We start from the raw sequence: 23864 nt of genomic DNA, 5'->3' as shown, positions 1-23864 counted from the left end.
CGTTCTCCAAGGCGGCCTTCATGACACACGACGGCGCAGAGTCGCTGAGCAGAAACGGATCGCCAAGTTCTGCACACGAGGACGGCCTCAACCGGGATATTGGGTTCATGTCACACTATCTGTAATCCCCACAGCTTGCCTGGACTTGCAGAATTTCACTGGCTGTCCTGTCTGGAGACAATACACATCTCTTTACCCTGTCTTAATGCTCTCTCCACTCACATTGTTTGTACTTTAAGACTTGATTAGCTGTAAGTATTCGCATTCCAACCATTATTCTGTAAATTGAGTTTGTCTTTATATGCCCTGTTTGTGAACAGAATTCCCACTCGCCTGAAGAAGGAGCTTAAGGCTCCGAAAGCTTGTGGCTTTTGCTACCAAATAAACCTGTTGGACTTTAATCTGGTGTTGTTAAACTTCTTACTCCCTTGGACAGAGCAGAGTTGAGCGGTATACCAGGGAAATGACTTGGGTGGAAAAGAGCAATTCTTCTATTGGTGATACGGGTAAGGCTGGTATGACCTAGTGCATCAACAGTTAGAGATATCAGGGTGAATTATTAATAAAAGATGATGCACATCATCATTAGGAAAACTGACCGTCAACTTGTAAGAAAGAAACACCTGTGAATCGAGAATAAACAATTTGCAAAGCTCCATTTTTAGTTTCACGGAAATGGCATCTGTGGTTTTCATGAAGTTTCTGTTTTTGTCTTTTAATATCTATTAAAGACACCCAAATCAAATCCAGTAATGAAATGGTAACTGGTAATGACTGCTAATTAACCATCATGACCCAAAAAGTGGAAAGTCAAAAGTGCAGAATATCATACCTACATTTAGTGAGTTATTAACATGTTATATTTGAAAAATACTTACTTTCCCTTGTCTTTTCTCTCTTGCAATTCAACATTTATTTCCTTCCCTTTCTCCTTTTCCATCTGATTTGACATTGCACTCCCCCTCCTCAATCTTCCTCCTTTTTATTTCTTAATTTTTAAATGTCATTTGTCAAAGAGGCACACTGTTTTCCTACTGTTCAAAATTCTGATGTTCTCATTGCACCATTATCAGCTCAAAACTTCAGACGGCTTGTGAGCAAAATATTTTTGACCTAACTGGGGCACGAAGACTAAACAGCAGTGAAGCCAAGAGATACCCCAAAGCAAATTACTTAATATTTCCTTCCACAACTAATAAATAATAAAGTGTTGGCTAGAATGGGGAAAGAAAGGGCAGAGGGAAAGAGGAAGGGAGAAGTAAATAGAGAGAACAGGCAGGGGAGGAAGAAATGGGACTTGATTTATATATTGCCATGTTTATATCACGTCATGCTCCCTGGACCCTATTCCCACTAAACCAATAATTCAACTTTCCCCCCCCGGTCCCCATATTGGATGACAATGATTCTCTCACTCCAGATGTTGTTCCTCCTTCCTTTAAATCTGCTATTATCATCATCACAACCCTAAAACAAAAAGCCTCGACACCTCTCGCAAACTACAATCTCATCTCCAATATCCCTTTTCTCTCCAAAGTTCTTGAACGTGCTGTTGACCCCTGTAATAACTCCGCAGAGGCAACAGTCCTGTCACCGCGTTACTTTATTTACACCATACATCTGTATACAGCCAGCTCTCCAGTTGCTCCCTGCTGAAATGCAGGCTGGGAGTCTGACACACCTGCGTTAAATAGGGAGCATGAGGCTCCCTGATTCACCAATTTAAGGCTCATCAGATATTTATTTGATACCAACCAAATAAACGAACTCAAATTAACTGAGGGACAAATTAAAAGGGGCAGCTCCCCAAAAGGAGGGGGAACAGCCCGAACCAAAAATCAAAGTAGAAAGGAAACTTAAAACATTAAATCAAAAGGTGATTATTGGGGTCTATAATATACCCCAGCCGCTGCGGTGCCCAGCGGGCACGGAAGGCGTCAACTGCACCCATGGACACCGCATGCTCCTTCTCCGGGAACACCTGACCACGAATATAACTGCGGTAAAGGGGCAGACAGTCAGGATGGACGACCCCGTCGATCGCCCACTGCCTGGACCTGATGATGGCTCGCCTCGCTAGGCCCAGGAGCAGGTTCACGAGGAGGTCATCCTCCCGACCCGCCCCTCTTCGCACCAGGTGCCCGCTTTTTTTTTGGTTCATACTCTAGCAAGCCAACCTCATTAGTCTGGCTGAAGTCATCACAACCCCCAAATTGGTTCCCACCTTTCCCAGAGATCTCTAATTAGGTTTCCACCCATTAGAGCTCTTATCAAAGTCACAAATGACATCCTCTGTGATTGCGACAAAGGTAAATTTTCCCTCCTTGTCCTTTCTGATCTGTTTGAGGCCCTTGAAATAGTTCACCATACCAACTTCTTCCAATATCTGTCCACAGTCACCCAACTGAGTTGGACTATTCTCATCTACTTCCATTCTTATGTAATTGTAGCCAAAGAATCACTTCCACGGTTTTCTCAACCCGCTCTGAATCATTCCTCGGATTCCAGAATTCTGCTGCCCATGTCTAACTCTCAGCCCATCCCAGTCCCCTAACACCTGCTTGCTGACCTACACTGACTCCCGGTCAAAGTCTTGATTCTGAAATTTTCATCTTTGTTTTCAAATCTGTCTGTGGCTTTGCCTCTCCCATCTTCCAATCTGCAACCTTCAGACATCTGCACTTGTGCAACTCTGGCCTCTAGTGCATCTCCAACTTTAAATCGCTCAACCACTGGTGGAGCCTTCTGTTGCCTAGGCCCCAAACTTTGGAATACCTTCCCTACAGCTCTTGACCTCTCTACCCTGCTTTAAGGCACTTCTTAAAACCTACCTCTGACTGAATTATTGGTCATCTTAACTACTGTCTCTTTATGGGGCTCCATGTCATCATTTGTTATATAACTCTGAAGTGCCTTGGGATGTTTTACGTTAAATGCACTAAAACGTAGGTGTAAAATGGAAAATAGTTCAGCTTGCCTGATGCTCACTGAAAACCGAATTGGAGTATCCTGAATGCCAAAAAAATTCAATGTCCATCTTATTCCAGACAGGTCCACTACTACTAAATACTATACTGTCGGCAACTTGCAAAATGAGATTATTCAACTGTGGCACGGTCTTCCAAGTAAAGCAAAGCAAACTTTTGCATCGTACTAACCTTTATTACCAGAACGACTGACTGCTTTCCCAACGTTATTCCTGTGTTTAGTTGACATGCGTTTCATTTGCCGCTGGGTATTAGGTGGTGAAGTTCCATAAAAACCTTCAATGCTAGATTCATCAGAATAGTCATCTGATTCAATATCTTCAGAAGCTACATCCTCTGATCTTTTGTCTTCCCTGAGAAAAGGAAAAATAAATTACTCCAGTTGTTCTACAAACAACATATATAAAAATAACTATGTTTTGCTTTAAGCAAGGCCTTGTGGTTAAAAACATGCAAATAACCACAAACGTGTCTGAATGGAGAATACCTTTAAAAATTGGTTTCACTATATCAGCTCAATGAATTGGCATGCAGACTTATAGGTTATATGCCATGTATGTTTTATAAATGATAAAAAAAACACTGGCGGGGGGAGAACAATGTCTCAGTGATGAGAAATCTAATATGGCGCTAGAAATATTGCATGAAGCTAAATAAAACATTGCATATTCACCATAAAATTATATTCAACCAAAACAGGTTTTGAAAAGGCCTATGACAAGCCACAACTAGTCTAAAAATCCCTATTCACTCTTGCCATTAAATGTCAATGGGTGGCAATCTGGCATGGCAGGAAGAGGCAAGCAGTGTAGGATCCCTCCAAAACTATCGTACTCTCAAATCAGTTTTCAGCACTCCTAGTGCTGAAGGAGTGTGACACCTTGTGGAATGCAGTCTGGTGCATATCCATGACACATTTACACAGTAAGAGTTTTAACAACACCAGGTTAAAGCCCAACAGGTTTATTTGGTAGCAAATGCCATTAGCTTTCGGAGCGTTGCTCCTTCGTCAGATGGAGTGGAAATCTCCATGACATAACATATCCATGACACCAGGGGCACCAAAATGAAGCATCAGATAGGAGAAACAAGGTGCCCAGGAGATCGCTTCTCTGCCTTTTGGCTAAGATCAAGTGTAGTATCGACATGCTGTATTTGGTTGAAGTCATTAGGTTACATTTTAGCTTCATTTGAAGCAATTTTTAAAAGCAGCAGCTCGGCCTTTTGACTAAGATGCAATGAGATCAAGCTTTGGAGGAGGTGCAATGCCTACTCCAATCAGCTTGGATCATGTGGATCAAGCCCAAGACAGGAGGTGAGAGCCCTGTCTCGTCAGCTTGGATCAGGAACGTCTCACTTGTTCAGATTCTGAATTGGACTTGATTGGATTGAATTGGATTAAAAAGAAACATTATTAGAATATGCAATTTAAAAATAAGAGGGATCAGACATGGGCCAAAACAAGAGGTAGACTTGGAAGAATTTGGAACTCATGTGCATAGATGTACGAGTGTGATATAGAACGTTGGTGAGCTGCAGGCACAACATGCCACTTAAAATGATACGGTGGCAATAGCCAAGACAAGGAAGGGAGGACGGAAAACATAATATTCCCGGCTATAAAGTTGTCCAGTAAGATAGCAAAAGAAAAAAAAGAGCATGGTAATATTGATCAATGATCTAGCTACAGCACTGGAAAGGGTTGATATAATGGAGGGTTTCAAGACAATCTATTTGGTTAGATTTAAAGGAACATTAAGAGTTATTACTCTGCTGGGTGTACACAATAGGTTACCAAATCATAGAAAGTATAAAGGAGGAACAAATTTGTGGACAACTTGCAGAAAGATGGAAGAATTCTATAGTGATAAAAAGCAATTTCAATTATAAAGAGCAACAAGGAGGAAGAATTCCTAAAGTACTTTCTCAATCAATGTGTTTCCAGGTCATCAACAAGGGAGGAAGTATTGCTGGATCTAGTTCTGGAAATAAAGTGGGAAAGTGCAGCATATTTCAGGAGTGGAGCATTTGGAAAACAGAAACAACAATATTGTTTTTTGAATAGTTATGTAAAAAGGACATGAATCAAGTGTGAAAATACTCAACTGGGAGGGGGCAAATTTTGGTGAATTGAAAAGGCAATATAGCCTGTGAACTGTGTCTGTCCCCAACTATACCATTCCACATTATCACAACATTCCTATTCGACCCCCGTCCTTGAATGGCTTTTTGTACCATATTAAGATTGTTCATCCACTAGAGATGATTGGTGAGGGCAGTACAACTGATGTCGTGTATATGGACCTTCAAAAAGGACCTTCATCAAGTATCATGTGTTAGCAAAATTGAAACCCACTGGAGTAATGGGTCAGTGACAGAATGGATAAGAGAATTGGTGAAGGGACAGAAAGCAGAGTAGGGGTGAATGGTTATTTTTCAGAATAGAAGGAAGTACACCAAAAGGTACCCTCCAAGAGTTTTAGGACCACTGCTCTTTTTGATATTCCTTAATTATTTGCATTCTGGTATACAGGACATAATTTCATGTACACAGCTGATACGGAACTTAAAAATGTGATAAGAGTGAGGAGGATATAAGCAGGCTTCAAGAGGATACAGACATAACACATAGTTGGACAAAATGAGCAGACAACTGGCAGATGAAATTTAAGTATTATGTTTCATGAAGTCAAATATAAACCAAACTGCACAAAGGATGGGAGGGAAGAGACAGAGTCATAGAATCCCTCCAGTGCAGGAGGCCATTCAACCCATTGAGCCTGCACCGACAACAATCCCACCCAGGCCCTTTCCCCATAACTCCTCGTATTTACCCTGCTAATCCCCAACACCAAGGGGCCATTTAGTATGGCAAATTAACCTTACCCACACATCTTTGGACTCTGGGAGGAAACCAGAACACCTAGAGGAAACCAAGGCAGACACGTGGAGAACAAGCAAACGCCACACAGACAGACAGTCACCTGAGGCCGGAATTGAACCCAGGTCTCTGGCGCTGTGAGGCAGCAGTGCTAACCACTGGCACCACTGTGCCAGCAGTGTAAAATGCTTGACCTTGCCATGTCAAGTCGCTGAGCTGAATGCTGATGTCTGCATGCCATAGCACAAGTTCCTCGGTTATTGGGTGGGATATCAGAAAGCCATATGATCACTGTCAGTTGCCTGTTTAACCTTGAGCTTCTGAGAATGAGCACATATTAACTACAACACAAGGATATAAATGTATTAAAATTGCAGCGGTTGTGTCAAAAAATTTAACAGAATAAAATACTTGTTCCCAATCTAATAAAGCTGGTTCAACCTGTCCAATCATACTGATGGACAGCACAAAATGTCAATGCGCACATATGAACATGCTGGCATAGTGCCATAAAGGCAAAACCACATTGCAAATTCGAAATGAGATTTCAATTTATAAATGTTACAAAATGCCGTTTGTCATAACTCTAACATCGTAAAGTCGAGGACTGCCTGTATTTGCTAACTTACAATTTACTTGGACCATTATAGAATCAAGGAAATGTATTTAAATCATGACCATTACCTCTTAGAACCTTAGGCTATAGACCAAAGCTCCTTTGGGACTTGTTGGTTTCTTGTCCCTAAGCTTCTTCAATACGTTGCCTCTGCTAATATTAATTACCTTAGGTTCCACAGCAGCCCATTAATTACCATCTATTTGTTCACTGGTTCTGCCATTTTCTCAATCCCCATGATAATTTCTGCTGCACTAAGGGAGCAATATTTACTTTAGCTACACTGACATATTTGTAAAAGCTCTTACTATCTTTCCTTACATACTCTCATTCTACTTTTTGTCACCTTTTTAAAACTCACCCAATTCCCATGCTTACTACTATCCTTCACAATATTATATATAATCGAATACCATACTTATCTATCCATGATTACTAGGGAAGTTATTTCTTATTTGTAAATGGAACATATTTTTGGTTAAAGATCTGAACATTTAAAATGTTTTCCATTGTTTACTCACTGCCATATCTTTCATTCTATTTACCCAGTCAAACTTAGCTAGCTGTCCCCCTCAATCTTATACAATCGGCTTTATGTTTAAGAAAGTTTGGACTCAAATATGTCTTTCTCATAATACAATGGAATTCCATATAAGTTATGATCACTCTTTCCAAAAGGATATTTACAATGAGATTACTAATTAATCTTGCCCCATTACATAATACTAGATCTAAAATTGGTTTCTCCCCAACAACTGTAGAAAGCTACTGCAAAATTCTGCCACATAATTATTTAATAAACTCATCTTCCAGACTACTTTTTGCCAATTTGATTTGTCCAGTCTATAAGATTAAAGGTGCTGTGATTATTACATTTGTTTTGTTACAAGCTCCAATTATTTCTTACTTAATGCTCTGTCCAACCAGCTCAGTAAACATGTTTATTGATGGGAGGGCGTGCAATGTTGCAGGTTCTTTTGTGGGCCAAATCAGATTGACTCCAAAGACACATACAAAGAACAAAACAGCACAGGAACAGGCCCTTCGGCCCTCCAAGCCCGCGCCGCTCCCTGGTCCAAACTAGACCATTCTTTTGTATCCCTCCATTCCCACTCCGTTCATATGGCTATCTAGATGAGTCTTAAACGTTCCCAGTGTGTCCGCCTCCACCACCTTGCCCGGCAGCGCATTCCAGGCCCCCACCACCCTCTGTGTAAAATAAATCCTTCTGATATCCGTGTTAAACCTCCCCCCCCCTCACCTTGAGCCTATGACCCCTCGTGAACGTCTCCACGGATCTGGGAAAAAGCTTCCCACCGTTCACCCGATCTATGCCTTTCATAATTTTATACACCTCTATTAGGTCACCCCTCATCCTCCATCTTTCCAGTGAGAACAACCCCAGTTTACCCAATCTCTCCTCATAACTAAGCCTTTCCATACCAGACAACATCCTGGTAAACCTCCTCTGCACTCTCTCTAAAGCCTCCACGTCCTTCTGGCAGTGTGGCGACCAGAACTGGGCGCAGTATTCCAAATGCGGCTGAACCAACGTTCTATACAAATGCAGTATCAGACCCCAACTTTTATACTCTATGCCCCGTCCTATAAAGGCAAGCATGTCATATGCCTTATTCACTACCTTCTCCACCTGTGACGTCACCTTCAAGGATCTATGGACTTGCACACACCCAGGTCCCTCTGCGTATCTACACCCTTTATGGTTCTGCCATTTATCGTATAGCTCCCACTACGTTAGTTCTACCAAAATGCATCACTTCGCATTTATCTGGATTGAACTCCATCTGCCATTGCTTTGCCCAAATTTCCAGCCTATCTATATCCTTCTGTAGCCTCTGACAATGTTCCTCACTATCTGCAAGTCCAGCCATTTTCGTGTCATCCGCAGTTACACCTTCTTCCAGGTCGTTTATATAAATCACAAACAGCAGAGGACCCAATACAGAGCCCTGCGGAACACCACTAGTCACAGGCATCCAGCCGGAAAAAGACCCTTCCACTACCACCCTCTGTCTTCTGTGACCAAGCCAGTTCTCCACCCATCTAGCCACCTCCCCCTTTATCCCATGAGATCCAACCTTTTGCACCAACCTACCATGAGGGACTTTGTCAAACGCTTTACACATGCCAGGTTTGAAGGGTTCATTTTATTAAATCTTAAGTCTCAGCAATAAGTTTCAAGAATCTTGTTTTTTTAAACCTAGGAAGAAAACTCTGAATGAAGATTTTAGATATATACAAATTAAGGATTCAGAATAACGCAGAAGGCTACTAACTTAACAATGGGGGCAGAACTAGGGTTCTCAGGATCAAATTAGCATTTGGAACTGATTTCAAGAAATTATTCTTCACATAATAAGATCAACATGTGGAACAGACTTTCAGATAGATTAAACTTCAAGGTTAAAATCCTGGAGTCATTTAAAAATAACTGGATGCAATAAAGGGACATGAGGATTACTTTTACCATCTATTAGCATATACATCCTCACCAAGATATGACAAATGATCTAAAATGTCTGTAATTATCTTGTGATTTTGTGACAATTCCCTCCATGACTGCCCCAAGCAGAATTAATGGCTATTTAAAAACACGCAAACAACCACATCACAAAATAAGAAGGGCAATCACACCTTTCCATTCAGTACAATAACCACAGGCACATGTAAGTCAAAGTTCTAGAAGACCATAAGCTGCTGTTCCCCTTAAAGAGAGTGAGCTGGCCATTGGTGATTTAACCTGAGGGTCACCACACTCCAGGTGAGGGCAAGGTTGAGAAGACAGGGCCTTCATGAATAACCTCAGCTGGTACAGGAATTGAACACACACTGTTGGAATCACTCCACATCACAAAGTGGCCATCCAGCCAACTGAGCTAACCGACCCTCTTCAGGCACATACACTTTAAATGAACTGGCATACCACTTGCATGACGTACAGTTGCCGGCGTTGGACTGGGGTAGTTGACTCACCTGGTGAAGGAGCAGCGCTCTGAAAGCTCGTACTACTAAATAAACCTGTTGGACTTTAGCCTGGTGTTGTGAGACTACTTACTGTGCATACCTTGCTACAAATAAAATCCAATTATACCAGATTAAAACACTGTATAGACCAAGTTCTTTAGAATTTTTTAAACTATAATTTTCCATAATATGCCATTGAAAAATTGGACTTATATACTGTGCAGGTAAAACACTATTTGAAGTTTCTGCTTGCCCTGTTCATTCTACAGAGTTTAACAAGGTGCTGGCAGTCTTCAGTAGCTCTTCTTATTCACCAAGCTTCATAAGTAAGCTGAAACAATGAATGTTAGCAAATTACTTAACCATGGAGTTCATCAAGCAATACCTAACCCTGTCCCTCGCTTGGCCATCAGCATATATTTATTTCCCCAGGAGTGGATGGGCACGGGTTGTAAGAGCCATGAAGAATGTAATCTCCACCTGATGTTTTTGCACATCCTGATGTAGGAGGACAACGGACAAATAAACATTTTTGTACCATTTTTCAAAAGCTTTAAAGATGCTTCGCTCAATTTAAAAACTCTTGTGCATGGTGACCATACAAGTGTGCATTTTGTTCAAATGATCACCTACTAACCATCAAAAAGCTAATTTTTAAAAAAAGATTCAGTTTGTAGATTCACAATGCAAATGCCAATCTTTGTAATTAATTTAAAAAAGATAATCCCATGTTAACCAAAGGAAGTTAGCTGTTCACAAGCTGATGAAACTACACAGAATTTACAGTACAGAAACAGGTTATTTGGCCAAAGTGGTCTACGCTGATGTTTATGTTCAACACTGGTTTCCTCACAACCCTACTTTAGCCAACCTTAACATATCCTTCTATTCTTTTCCTGTCACGTATTTATCTAGCATTCCCTTCAATGTAACTTCATAATAACATGTAGAATAGTCGAGATGAGTAGCAAGTTCCACATTCTAAGTACTCTGAGCAAGACATTTTTCCCGAATTTTGATTTAAATACATTAGTGCATGTGTACACTTGTTTTGGACTCCTCCCTGGAAACATCTTTTCTTTGTTTACTCTAACACCTACATAATTTTCAACGCTTTTTCATTTATGCAACATGGATACTATTGGCAAAGCCAGCATTTATTTCTGTTCAACAAGTCTGTTGCAGTCTGTATAATGTAGGCATGCCCATAGTGCTAATGGGTAGAGAATTCCAAGAGTTTGGACTCAGCAATGAAGGAGGAATGGCATTTCCAAGTCAAAAGACAGCATGTGATCTGAACGAGAACTTGTCCCATTCACCTGTTGTCCATGTTCTGTTAGACAGTAGAGGTTGCAGATTTGAAAAAATTCTGTTAAAGCAACCTTGGCGAATTGCCACAGCACATCTTGCAAATGATGTACCATGGCTGCAAAATGTATCAATGCTGGGATGAGCATGTTTAATGTAGTGGAAATAAATGCCAAAAGACTGGTTTTGGGTTTCTTGATGGTTGTTGGAGCAGCATTTATTCAGGCAAGTGTAGAGTATTCCATCACATTTGAGAATTATATAGAGAAGCTTTGGGAAGACGGGAGGTGAATTACACACCGCAGAATACTCAGCTTCTCACCATATCCCAATTTGATACAAGTCCCTAGACATTACTGATGAGGACTTTGCAGGGTCAACTGAGTTGGATGTCCCTCCCTCCACGGTATCTGTTGCCTAGACCAGTCAGGTGCTCTGTCCAGGTTTATTCTAATGATGCTTTTATCTAACAGTTTTGTTTTGACTGAGTGGCTTGCTAGGCTACGCAAGCTCCGAAAGCTTATGGTATTTGCTACCAAATAAACCTGTTGGACTTTAACCTGGTGTTGTGAGACTTCTTACGTTGCTAGGCTATTACAGTGGGCAGTTAAGAGTCCATCATATTTTCATGGGTCAGGAGTCAGAGGTCAGATTTCCATCCTTCGGACACTAATGAATCAGACCGGTTTTTACAAACACTTGGCAATTTTTTAAGGTCATCATTATTAGTTTCAATTCCACATTTACTTATTTTAATTAAGAGTGTCTAGCTGTTGTGATGGGAGTTGAACTGAAAACTCGGGATCATTAGTTCGGGTCTCTGTATTACTAGTCCAGTAAGATTATCATTCTTCTACACTACTAAGATCCCTGAGGATCACATTTGGTCTTCACTTTTCCAAAGAAAAAGGCTCAGCCTGTTCAGTTGGTCCTAAAGATTTTAAGTTCTCAATTTTGGTGCCATCCTTCTGCAGAGACACAAAATTCTGCTCAGTACTTCAGTTTGTGCAGTATGGAGAAGATAAATGTAGATGCTTATATTACATATTTCTGATTTAATTCTCATAGCTGGCGGGGATAGACTGACCTCAATGAAGCCATTTCTACAACTCCATAAAAAGCTCTAAATAATCAAATCTGTCTGATATGACTACACACATACACCATATTTGCACATCTACATTTATCTAATCTCTACAACATCAATTAAGACATAGAACGAGAATTATGATTCAGTGTTAGCTGGCAATTTTTGTTTTTAAAAAAGGCCTTTTGGCTAAGATCAAGTGTAGTATGGTCGGCAGCCCATGGTCGGCCGCACTTGGTCGAGGTCATTAGGTTACACTGAAGCTTCATATGTTTCATATGAAGCAATTTTTAAAAGCGGCATCTCGGCCTTTTGGCTAAGATGCAAATGAGCTCAAGTCTTGGAGGAGAAACCTCCCCCTTCTCCAATCAGCTTGGCTCATGTAGATCAGGCCCAGGACAGGGTGGTTTGGTCGCTCGCCCTGTCTTGTCAGCCTGGATCTGAAATGTCTCAACTTGTTGAGACTCTGAATTGGATTTGATTTGATTGAATTGGAAAAGTATTTTTTAAAAAGCAATGGATACATTATGGTTCCTTTTATTTCCCTGTAGGAATGTGTGGGATGCATAGGCCAGAATAAGCATTTCTTAATACTGGTCCAACTCGTACAAGTTTCAGATGGTAGCTTTACAGTAATTCAGCTGATAGTTCTGAGCGGACGGAATCTGTATATCACAGGTTCCCAACATAACTTTCTTTTTAAATGAATTAATTCTGTATCCTGACTGCATGCACTTCAGAGAAATTCATCATCAGGAAGCTATCAAAAAGTTATCAGACTAAACACAGCACATTAAATATATCAGCCATGAAAAAACTGGTTCATTAGTGTATTTATTTGAAATTGTCATAAAAATAATTTTCCAGAAGCCCAATACATTAATGCTACTAAGCTTCTCAAAAGCCAGCAAACCTAATTACTGCAAATGCAATCTATCTTGTATGTCTCTTGGATATTGTTTATTCAAGAGGTCAAAGCAAACAGGGCATGGGAAACACTAAACTGGATTTTGAAGCCATATATTTATTCTCAAAGGATTTCTTCGTGACAGATACCAGTCTCTTCAGAAAAATGAATTAGATTTAACGATTGTTCTGCCAATAATTTGGCTGAATATTTTAACTCTTAAAAAAAGTGGGATTTTTATCATAGAATCCCTACAGTACAGAAAGAGGCCATTTGGCCCATCGAGTCTGCACCGACCACAATCCCACCCAGGCCCTACCCCCATATCCCTACATATTTACCCGCTAATCCCTCTAACCTACGCATCTCAGGACACTAAGGGGCAATTTTTAGCATGGCCAATCAACCTAACCCGCACATTTTTGGACTGTGGGAGGAAACCGGAGCACCCGGAGGAAACCCACGCAGACACGAGGAGAATGTGCAAACTCCACACAGACAGTGACCCAAGCCGGGAATCGAACCCAGGTCCTTGGAGCTGTGAAGCAGCAGTGCTAACCACTGTGCTACCGTCATAATCATTTAGAGATCATTATTTTATAGCACTAACATATGGCATGATTTTACACAATGAGCCCAGCTTATTCCATACCAGACATAACTGGGGCCATTTCTTATACACTAGTGGCATTTTTTTTTTCCATCCCAAGCTTCCTATTTAGAATGAGTAAGGAGATTCTCAGGCTGTCTGAGCAAATGATAGAAAATAATGCATGCCATATGCCACCTGGGGGTGAAATGCAACTGCATACTTGATTTGCAAAATGTAGGTCAGATAACTGAATTGGACCAACATTATTTTCCCTTAAAACACAGGACATAAAAATTTCAACATTATCTCACTTTCATTCCATGATTCAACCTTCCACCATTTTGAGCAAAAGATAACATTCCAACTAAAGATTATTTTAAGAACACCACCATATTTAACAAGCATTATCTTTCTCAAACTCCTGCTAGCTCAGTGTTCCATTTCTCATTACTATCCAGTAGGAGAAAAAAAAAAAATCACAAAATTGGATTAATCTGGGATACCCTGAATGACTATATAGCTTGCAAAAATTCAAGGTCCAGACTTTAGATGTGAAGGATGAGCACAGAGTTGCCAACCCAGATGAACCACAAACAAGCTATTTAGGAGGGGTGAAGGGGAAGAGAAAATGTGAACACCTTCCCTGGTAGTGCTGTTGATGTTGACTACATAGCCTTTCAAAAAACATTTCATAAGTACTTGTAAACAAAATTGAAACCCGTAGGATTAAAGGATCAGTGGCGGCATGGATATGAAATTAGCTGACAGAAAGCAGAGGTAAATGGTTCCTTTTCCAAACTGGAAGGAAGCATGTAGTTGTGCTCCCAAGGATGCTGGATTGGACTATTACTCTGATATATATTAATGACCTGCAATTGGGTATACAGGGCACAAGTTTACAGATAATATGAAATTCAAAATAGTAAACGGGAAAGGGGATAACAGTAGATATCAGAACAGAGGCTGGTACAATGGGCAGACAGATGGCAGATAATGTCCCCGCTGAGCTGCACAGTTATCAAGTAGGTCGTCCAAAAGTTGGCCCGTGTAAGCTACTACATGTCCGCAAGGATTTTAGTATTATGCCTCTATTGTAAACATTTTCTAATCCTGGGATTTCAATAAACAGGACAATTCTAAAAGTGCGACAAAACAAACAATCAGGCGTATAATTATATTACATTTTGTTCTTCTAATTGGACTAATGCTTGCAGAGTATTTTGACCTATACAACACTAGAAGGGAGTATAGCTCTGGAACTATTGTTTGCAAAACCAATTAAGGTAATTCAAGAAAACAGACAAGAAGCATACTTCCAAAGTATAAAAAGGAAAATATACTGTAGTAATATAATATAAATGATCAAATAAAATGCAAAATCTTCAAATTCAAAAAAAAAACTGTTCCAAATATCAACGGACACATGCAAACAAGAATATCATTTATGCACATGGCAAATTAACTAAGTCAGCTGGTGCATTTAATTTATTGCAAAAATCTCAAACAGTTATGCAAAGCGAACATCCCCATTTGGTAACTGAGGTACACCACACTGGAAACCCAAACCTGACCCCTAGATTAGATGACCTTTAAAGGTGTGCCATAAATTTGTCTTGCTGAAACAAACCAAAGCATATTGCTTGAATTAAGCAGTAATCGGATAAAGTATCTGCTTTGGGATTGAAAAACTACTTTTAAAAAGCCACAGGGCAAAACTCTTTCAATAAAAATAAAATATAACTACGCAATTATAGTGATTGTTTGTCATACAACGAATAAGCTCAAACTATTGGGGTTCTCTTTCCTTCCACTCCCCACCCCACCCCCCAAGTTGCAAAAATCCTTATTTTGTGCACCAATTCATTTAGAATGCCCAGGTAATTTTGCATTGGAACACTTACAGGGACTGAGTAAATCTATGTTGTCAGCAGGAATAAATAAATGCAGTGAAAATGAGCTGACATCCATGCGTCCCCAGATATCATCTGCAAGCATTTTTGGAGTTCTTAGTTCGTAGGACCCAATCAATTACCCTGCTGGTAGGGAACAAGGCTGCAGCAAGGCACAAACTAAGTTATTGCTAAATATATTTCAGATGGTACCATGCCATTTGCCTTTCATAGAATCATAGAAACCCTACAGTGCAGAAGGAGGCCATTCGGCCCATCGAGTCTGCACCGACCACAATCCCACCCAGGCCCTATCCCCACATATTTACCCGCTAATCCCTCTAACCTACGCTTCTAAGGGGCAATTTTTAACCTGGCCAATCAACCTAACCCGCACATCTTTGGACTGTGGGAGGAAACCGGAGCACCCGGAGGAAACCCACACAGACACGGGGAGAATGTGCAAACTCCACACAGACAGTGACCTGAGCCGGGAATCGAACCCAGGACCCTGGAGCTGTGAAGCAGCAGTGCTAACCACTGTGCTACCGTGCCGCCCTTTGTGGAATGTGTATGCTGGAGAGTCACAAATGAACATGGTACAGGATTATTTTGTGAATCAAGATGTTATGGACCTTCATTGGAGGAGAAATTTGCAAATACATTAAGTTCCATAATAAAGCTACCCATGTAGGCAGAGAGCGACCACAATATGTTTAAAAGTAAAGTTTATTTATTAGTCACATGTAGGCTTACATTCACACCGTCATGAAGTTACCGTGAAAATCCCCAAGTCGTCACACTCCGGCGCCTGTTCAGTTACACTAAGGGAGAATTTAGCATGGCCAACCCACCTAACCAGCACAGCTTTGGACTGGGGGAGGAAAGCGGAGCACCTGGAGGAAACCCACGCAGACACAGGGAGAATGTGCAAACTCCACACAGACAGCGACCCAAGCCGGGAATCTATCCTGGGTCCCTGGCGCTGTAAGGCAGCAGTGCTAACCACTGTGCCATCATGCTGCCCAAACTCATCATTGGGAAATCAGCACCAAAACAAAAACCCACACTTAAAATAAGAGTGGACTTCAAGAACAGTGAAACAATGTCAAATAATCCTTCTTCAAAGAACATTGAATATTTCCAACATTTAACAAAAAAGCCAAATAATTTTCAAAAATGGACGAAGAGTGGTCATGATTCAGATTCTCTCAATGCTCATGTTTGCTACAAAAGGCACATTTCCATAGGCAGACTTAGACTCCCTATTCAACAAAAAGAACCTTATGAAAAATGAATGGTATGCAGCGTATTTCTGGGCTAACAAATTACCATTTTACGAATGAGCTTAGAGTTGTCTATCATATGTTCCCAGCCTACAATATGATTCAAGATCTGTATAACGCGAGACAAATTGAAGTTTAGAAAAAAATCTTGAACTGACATTCGGACTGGGGTAAATATGGGCAGCACTCAGTTACCATGCATGTATGTCACATTAGTTCCTCTGGGGTTTATTCAAAGGAGTGACAACAGTTCACTGTCATTATAACACAAATATCCTCAATACAGTGAGCAGTCAATCAAACTATTTTGAGAGAGAAAATGGCTTGCATTTAATAGCATTAACATAGGAAAAACATTGAAATTTCATAGAAGTCTAACCAAAGCTGGGTACCAGCCAAAGGTGGTAGCAGGAGGGGAGAGCAAAAACCTAGTCCAAAAGGTGGGTATTGAGGGAGGATCTGAAAGGAGGAGAGGAAAGTGAAAAGAGCTGAAGGCATGGCGCATCAGTTCAGAGGATCAAAAGAAGAAAGAAGTGCAGAATCAGCAGAATGAAGAGTTCTGGCACCCTGAAGGTTTCAATGCCATATTATGAACAAGTATAGAGGCACTAATGAGGGTGCAAAAATATTTGCAAGGATGATGGAGAACTGCAAGATTCTATCTATCTCTCAGGAAAGGATGAGTAGAAGGGTCTCTTTCTTTTGAAGAGTTAAGGCTGAGGAGTGACCCAGTAGGAGGTAATTGCAACTGAAAGGTTTTTATTCAGTGTATTATCATGTAATGTGTATTTTGTGTGAATAAAAACATTTATTTTGGACATTAAGATGCAATTATTGAAATAAAATAGAATCATAGCATCATAGAGTAGAGGAGGCCCTTCGGCCCATCGAGTCTGCACCAACACATGAGAAACACCTGACCTCCCACCTAATCCCATTTACCTGCACATCACCCACAGTTTGCATGTTATGACATACAAGTGTACATTCAGGTACTTTCTAAAGTAAGTGAGACAACTTGCCTCTACCACCCTCCCAGGCAGCATGCTGGTGAATCTCCTCTGCACCCTCTCTGGTATAATCACATCCTTCCGATAATGTGGCAACCAGAATTGCGCACCGTACTCTAGCTGTGGCCTCAAAGTTCTCCAACTCCAACATGACTTCCTTGCTTTTGTAATCTATGCCTCACCTGATAAAGGCAAATATTCCATCTGCTTTTTTCATCACCCTACCAACATGCCCTTCCGTTTTCAGAGATCTGTAGACAAACACACCAAGGTCTTTTTGTTCCACAAAATTTCTTAGTGTGATGCCGTTCAGTGAATACTTTGTCAAATTACTCCTTCCAAAGTGTATCACCTCACTTTTCAGGGTTAAATTCCATCTGCCATTTATCTGTTCATTTGACCATCCTGTTTATATCTTCGTGTGGTCCAAGACACACAACCTCACTGTTAACCAAAAAATGGACAAACATTTTGTAGAGGAAAAACATAAATTTCCATTTAAAACGCAGGCGTTGTAATTTTAATGAAAATAGCAGACAAAAGTGCGACAGAAAATATTATATTGTAGACAGCAAGCATACACTGATATCAGCTCTCTACATATTATTGGTCATTCTCCTCGGACTCTGGATTTATACCATAAAGTATAACATGAGGGTCACTGATTTATAATAACTAAATCTTAAAAGTCCAAAAGGATTTCAGATGGTGTTACTTGAAGGATAAACAGTGCCCACAATTTCTTCCTCTTCTTTGAATAGCGCCATTTGATCTTTTATTTCCACCAGAAACAGATGATGCCTCAATTTAAAACATTCTCCAAGGCTAGATTCTTCTAATAATGCAGTATTCCCTCGTTACTGTAGTGAAGCATCCACCTGGATTATGTACTCAAGCCCTGGATTTGTGAACTCAGGCAAAAAATATCACTGTGCCAAAGCCAGCACAATCTTGGCTAATCTCTCAAGTGAATGGCATTTTACTATAGTCTTCAGAAAGCGATCACTAAATATGTTAATTATTCTTTGTTCATCTAAAATAGAATGATTACACATCACAAGAATGCGCAATTCAATTTTTTATAAAAGTCAAACAAATTTCACTCCCACATCAGATCAGCTTTAAATTTTAAACAATCCCTGACTAACATATTAAAAATGTCCACCAGGAGTAAATATGGTCCCAAACCTCAGGTTGAACTTAAATGGAAGCTAAACACAACATAGCTCTCTGAAGGTGTCTAGACGATGAGGGTAATTACTGCTTAGGCCCCTCAAATTCCAGCTATAGACCTGTACAAATTAAATTTGTTTACTAGATTTGCTGCAAGCACAATATAACTCCTTGTTTACTAGCAAGCAAAACCTATTAATTTAACTAACTTTTATGCGCAAGTCCCCACACGTTATAATAAAAGCAAAATACTGCAGATGCTGAGGATCTGAAATAAAAATGAAGTGCTGGAAATATTCAGCTGGTCTGGCAGCATGTGAGAGAGACAGAGTTAACCTTTCATGTCGAATATGACTCTTCTTTGGAACTCCCACACATTGTAATACGAGTTTGTGTTTTAGGTTGCAGTGGATTGCCCCTTTCACCATCTATTTTTCTTTATTTATTGAAATCCTGTATGATTGTCACCCCCCGCTGTTGTGATTATGTACAAACCGTTCAGCGGAGGAATGCAAACCAAGTAGATTTTCCACATTTCGATCATTGTGCACTCAACAAGCCACAAAGCAGAAACTAAGAAACAAGCTCCCATTAGATTAGCATGCAATTCCGAAAGAATGAATACTTTAAAAAATATATAGATCTTACAGTAAAGAAACAGAGTAACCAATCAATGCCAATGTTTATGCTCCACACAAACTTCCTCGCGCCCTACTTCATCTGAGACCAATTGCATATCCTTCATGCATTTATGTAGTTTCCCCTTAAATATTACCATGATATTTGCTACTACATGGGGTGGGCGAAACAAGTCTACATTCAACCCACTGTTATGGCAAAGAAGTCTCTTCCAGATTACTTATTGGACTTGTTATATTTATACCCCATATTTTTGAACTCTTCCCTGCACCCAATTCGCCTCTCACTCCTTTCAAGGTTATTATAGATTACTGAACTATTGCTGAAGTATTTGGTTCTTCCAGTTTGATGACTCTATTTGTCTGTTATAGCCCAATGCAAAGCAAATAATGTGACACTACTTTGGTGGTTCAAAAGTTAAGGCTTCAAGATCCCAAATGGCACTTGACCTCAATTTTAAAACTTTTGCGTGGGCCATATACCTTTCTTTGTACTCCGGTCTGTCCTATCATCAGTTCCTTATTACACCGCTTGCATCTCCTTAACCTCTTTGAAAAACTTGGACTTATTCTACAAAATTGGCCATCAAAAAATCTGGCATAGTGTCTTTCAGAAACACTGATGAAATTTTACTTTATAAAAAGAAAATATTTAGCACCGACCAACGCTACAGTTTTGAAATTACTTAACAATCAGCTTTCCTACAGCCAAGTTATTGTATCCTGTTCATAGTGGCGGGATTCAGCATTCATCAATGTAAAAAATATCAAGTTTTAGAGTTTTATTATAACGATAAATGCATTCAGCCAAAATATTTTTTGCACTAGCTCCATTGTAACCCAAGAACAGACACAAGGCATGACTCTCAAACAGATTGATTTACATTTACTGGCTCTGGCAATAACCCACCTGAGTGAAAAAAAATCAAGACAAACAAAAACCTTTTTCAAAGTGAGCATTTGTATTGAATTTGTAAGAGGCAGCAACAAATGGACATGCAAATTCCTAAAGAACTGAAATGCTGCTTCTGTTTATGAATCCCAAATAAGTTTCAGTAAACTGAACAAGGTTTTTTTTGTTGCCATACTTCTACTGTACTTTTAAAAATTAATTTATGGGATGTAGGTGTCATTGACATGGGCAGCATTTATTGCCCATATTCAACTGCCCTCGAGAAGGTTCCAGCATTTTGACTCAGCGACAATGGACTATGATGGAATGATATAGGGTGGCATGAGAAAAACTTGCAGGTGGTGTAAATGCTACGTTGCTACTGACCTTGCCCTTCTACAGGTAGAGTGGTCTACAATCCCCAAATAGTAAAATGGGACAAGTATACATGAAGAAATATTGGGTGCTTATGATAAAGGGACCACAATAATAATGGGCGACTTTAATCTACATATAAATTTTGTCAAAAAATTTTTTTAAAAGTAGAATATTACTTAAATGGAAAATTAGCAGAATTCCGAGGTGTAGAGAGATCTAGGTGTTCTAGTACACGAGCCACAAATGTCAGCATACAAATACAGCTGGTAATTAAGGCGGCTGATGGAATGCTATCCTTTATTATGAGAGAATTAAACATTAAAGTAAGGATTATATTCTTTAGTCACACGCGGCATTTGTGAGAACACATTTCAAACATTGGGTACAGTTTTGATCTCCTTATGCAAGGAAGGATGCAAAAGGAGGTTTGATACCTGAAATGAACAGATTTTGTAATGGGGAAAGGTTGAACACTGGAGTTTCAAAGAGTGAGGAGTGACGATTGAAGTACAAGGTCCTGAATGTTCTTAACAAGTTTCTGCTTTAGGGTGGAGTCCAGAATTAAGGGGCTCTGTTTAGAATTAGGAGTCATCCATTTAGGACAGAGGTGAGGACAGCTGAAGGCATGTAAAATCGCCGACACCAACACACCCCTCCCTGATGAGCTCAATGCATTCTATGCCCGTTTTGAGCAAGAGGTCAGCGAGAGTACGCTCTCCATCCCGAAAGCCTTGGATGAACCTGTACCCGAGGTCACAAGTGCAGATGTCAGAGTAGCCTTCTCGAAGGTCAATCCACAGAAAGCGACTGGCCCGGATGAGCACACAGAATATGCACGGATCAGCTGGCGGGGGTATACGCAGACAACTTCAATCTCTTTTTACAACAATCTGAGGTTCCTATCTGTTTCAAGAAGACAACCATCACCCCAGTACCAAACAAAAGCCAAGCAGTGTGCCTTAATGACTATCGTCCAGTGGTTCTGACATCCATCATTATGAAGGGCTTCAAAAGGTTAGTCATGACACGAAACAATTCCGGCCTCCCAGATTGCCTGGATCCACTACAGTTCGCCTACCACCACAACAGGTCCACAGCAAAGGCCATCTCCCTGGCCCTGCACTCAACCCTGGAACACCTAGATAACAAAGACACCTGTCAGATTCCTATTTTTTGACTACAGCTCAGCCTTCAACACCATTATTTCTACAAAACTCATCTCAAAACTCCATGGTCTGGAACTTGGCTCTCCCCTCTGCGACTGGATCCTGAACTTCCTAACCCACAGACCACAATCAGTAATGACAGGCAATGACACCACTTCCACGATCATCCTCAACACCAGTGCCCCACAAGACTGTCCCCTCAACCCCTTACAATACTCCTTATACACCTATGACTGTGCGGCCAAATTCCTCTCCTCCGCGATTTTCAAGTTTGCTGATGTCACCACTGTAGTGGGTCGGATCTCAAACAATGACGAGACAGAGAATCTGGTGAACTGGTGTGGCGATAATAATCTGTCCCTCAATGTCAACAAAACGAAGGAGATAGTCATCGACTTCAGGAAGCGTAGTGGAGGACATGCCGATCTACATCAATGGGGATGAAGTAGAAATGGTCAAGAGCGTCAAGTTTTTAGGTGTCCAGATCACCAACAACCTGTCCTGATCCCCCCATGCTGACACTATAATCAAGAAAGCCCACCAACGCATCTACTTTCTCAGAAGGGCGAGGAAATTTGGCAGGTCCGCTTCGACTCTCAGCAACTTTTACAGATGCACTATGGAAAGCATTCTTTCTGGTTGTATCACAGCTTGGTATGGCTCCTGCTCTATCCAAGACCACAAGAAACTACAAAGGGTCATAAGCGAAGCCCACTCCACCACACAAATCAAACTCCCACTCATTGACACTGTTAACACTCCCCACTGCCTCGGAAAAGCAGCCAGCATAATTAAGGGCCCCATGCACCCTGGAAATACTCTCTTCCACCTTCTTCTGTTGGGAAAAAGATACTAAAGTAGGAGGAAACATACCAACCTACTCAAGAACATCATCTTCCCTGCCACCATCAGACTTTTGAATGGATCTCCCTCACATTAAGTTGATCTTTCTCTACGCCCTAGGTATGACTGTAACACTACATTTTGCACTCTCTCCTTTCTTTCTCTTTGAACAGTATGCTTTGTCTGTATAGCGTGCAAGGAACAATACTTTTAACTGTATACTAATACATGTGACAATAAATCAAATCACAGGAGAATTTTTTTCTCTCACCAACGATTGTGAGACTTTGGAACTCTCAAAGCAGTGGAGGCAGGTCATATTTTTAAGGCAGAAGTAGATGAATTCTTGTTAGGCAAAGTAATCAAAGGTTATCAGGGGAACGTGGAATTTGAAACACAAACATGTCAGCCAGGATCTTATTAAAAATGACAAAGTAGGCTCAAGGGACCAAAGGGCCTACTTCTACAGGTAATTCCTCTGTTTGGTAAGCAGTTGTATTTTTTGGATGGTGCTGTCAAAAAGGCTTTGGCAAGTTGCTAAAGTACAATTTGTAAATGGTACACACTACAGCAACAGTGGTGTTGAAGGAAGTGACAATTTAAGATGGTGAACAGGGTGCCAATCAAGCAGCGTATTTTGCCCAGGATGCCACAAAGTTTATTCAGTATTGTTGAACGGCACACATCCAGGGAAGTGGGGAGACTTCCATCACACTCTTGACTCGTGCCTTTTAGATGGTGCGAAGGGCTTGGAGAGCAAGTAGGTGATCCCAGCCTTTGACCTGCTCTTGTAGCCGCAGTACATGTGAAGCTGGTCCAGTTCATTGTCTGGTCAATGGAAACCCCCCCCAAGATGTTCACCATGGGGGGAATTTGATGATGGTAATGCAACTGAATGTCAAGGGCCAGTAGGAAATTATATATCTACGCCAACCTGGCTACTCTATAAAATTGTTTTTTTTCTTAAATGGACCAAGGCTAGCCTCTAACCTTCAGACAAACAAAGATTCAATATCTCTTTAAAAAAAAATTAATGCTCCTTTCCTGGAATGGCACAAAGTATCTTCTTGTTTCTAAAGAATAATTCTGGCCACCAGGGATGGTATGCAAAGAACAAAAAGGACCCTCAACTCCTATCAAACACCTCAAGATTCCAGACCTTGAGAAAATATATTCTTTGTCCAAGACCCAGGAGTAGAAGTGGGAGGTATGTCACAACTCTCCTA

General features: G+C 40.6%; 1 protein-coding gene and 1 non-coding gene across 3 annotated transcripts in view; one reads left to right on the top strand and one right to left on the bottom strand.

Moving 5' to 3' along the window:
- map3k4 (mitogen-activated protein kinase kinase kinase 4) overlaps positions 1–23864 on the bottom strand; it is a 189350-nt gene that overhangs the window by 152880 nt on the left and 12606 nt on the right. For both annotated transcript variants that reach the window (XM_078230123.1, XM_078230124.1), the window contains exon 2: positions 3159–3340. In XM_078230123.1, the coding sequence (XP_078086249.1) occupies positions 3159–3340 (182 nt within the window). The remainder of the gene's footprint in view (positions 1–3158; positions 3341–23864) is intronic.
- LOC144504957 (U2 spliceosomal RNA) lies at positions 4091–4279 on the top strand. The gene has a single exon (XR_013499738.1). It is a non-coding gene; the product is annotated as a U2 spliceosomal RNA (small nuclear RNA).

Source organism: Mustelus asterias, chromosome 15, assembly GCF_964213995.1.
Source record: "Mustelus asterias chromosome 15, sMusAst1.hap1.1, whole genome shotgun sequence".
NCBI lineage: Eukaryota > Metazoa > Chordata > Chondrichthyes > Carcharhiniformes > Triakidae > Mustelus > Mustelus asterias.
This window is presented reverse-complemented; position numbering and strand designations above follow the sequence as displayed.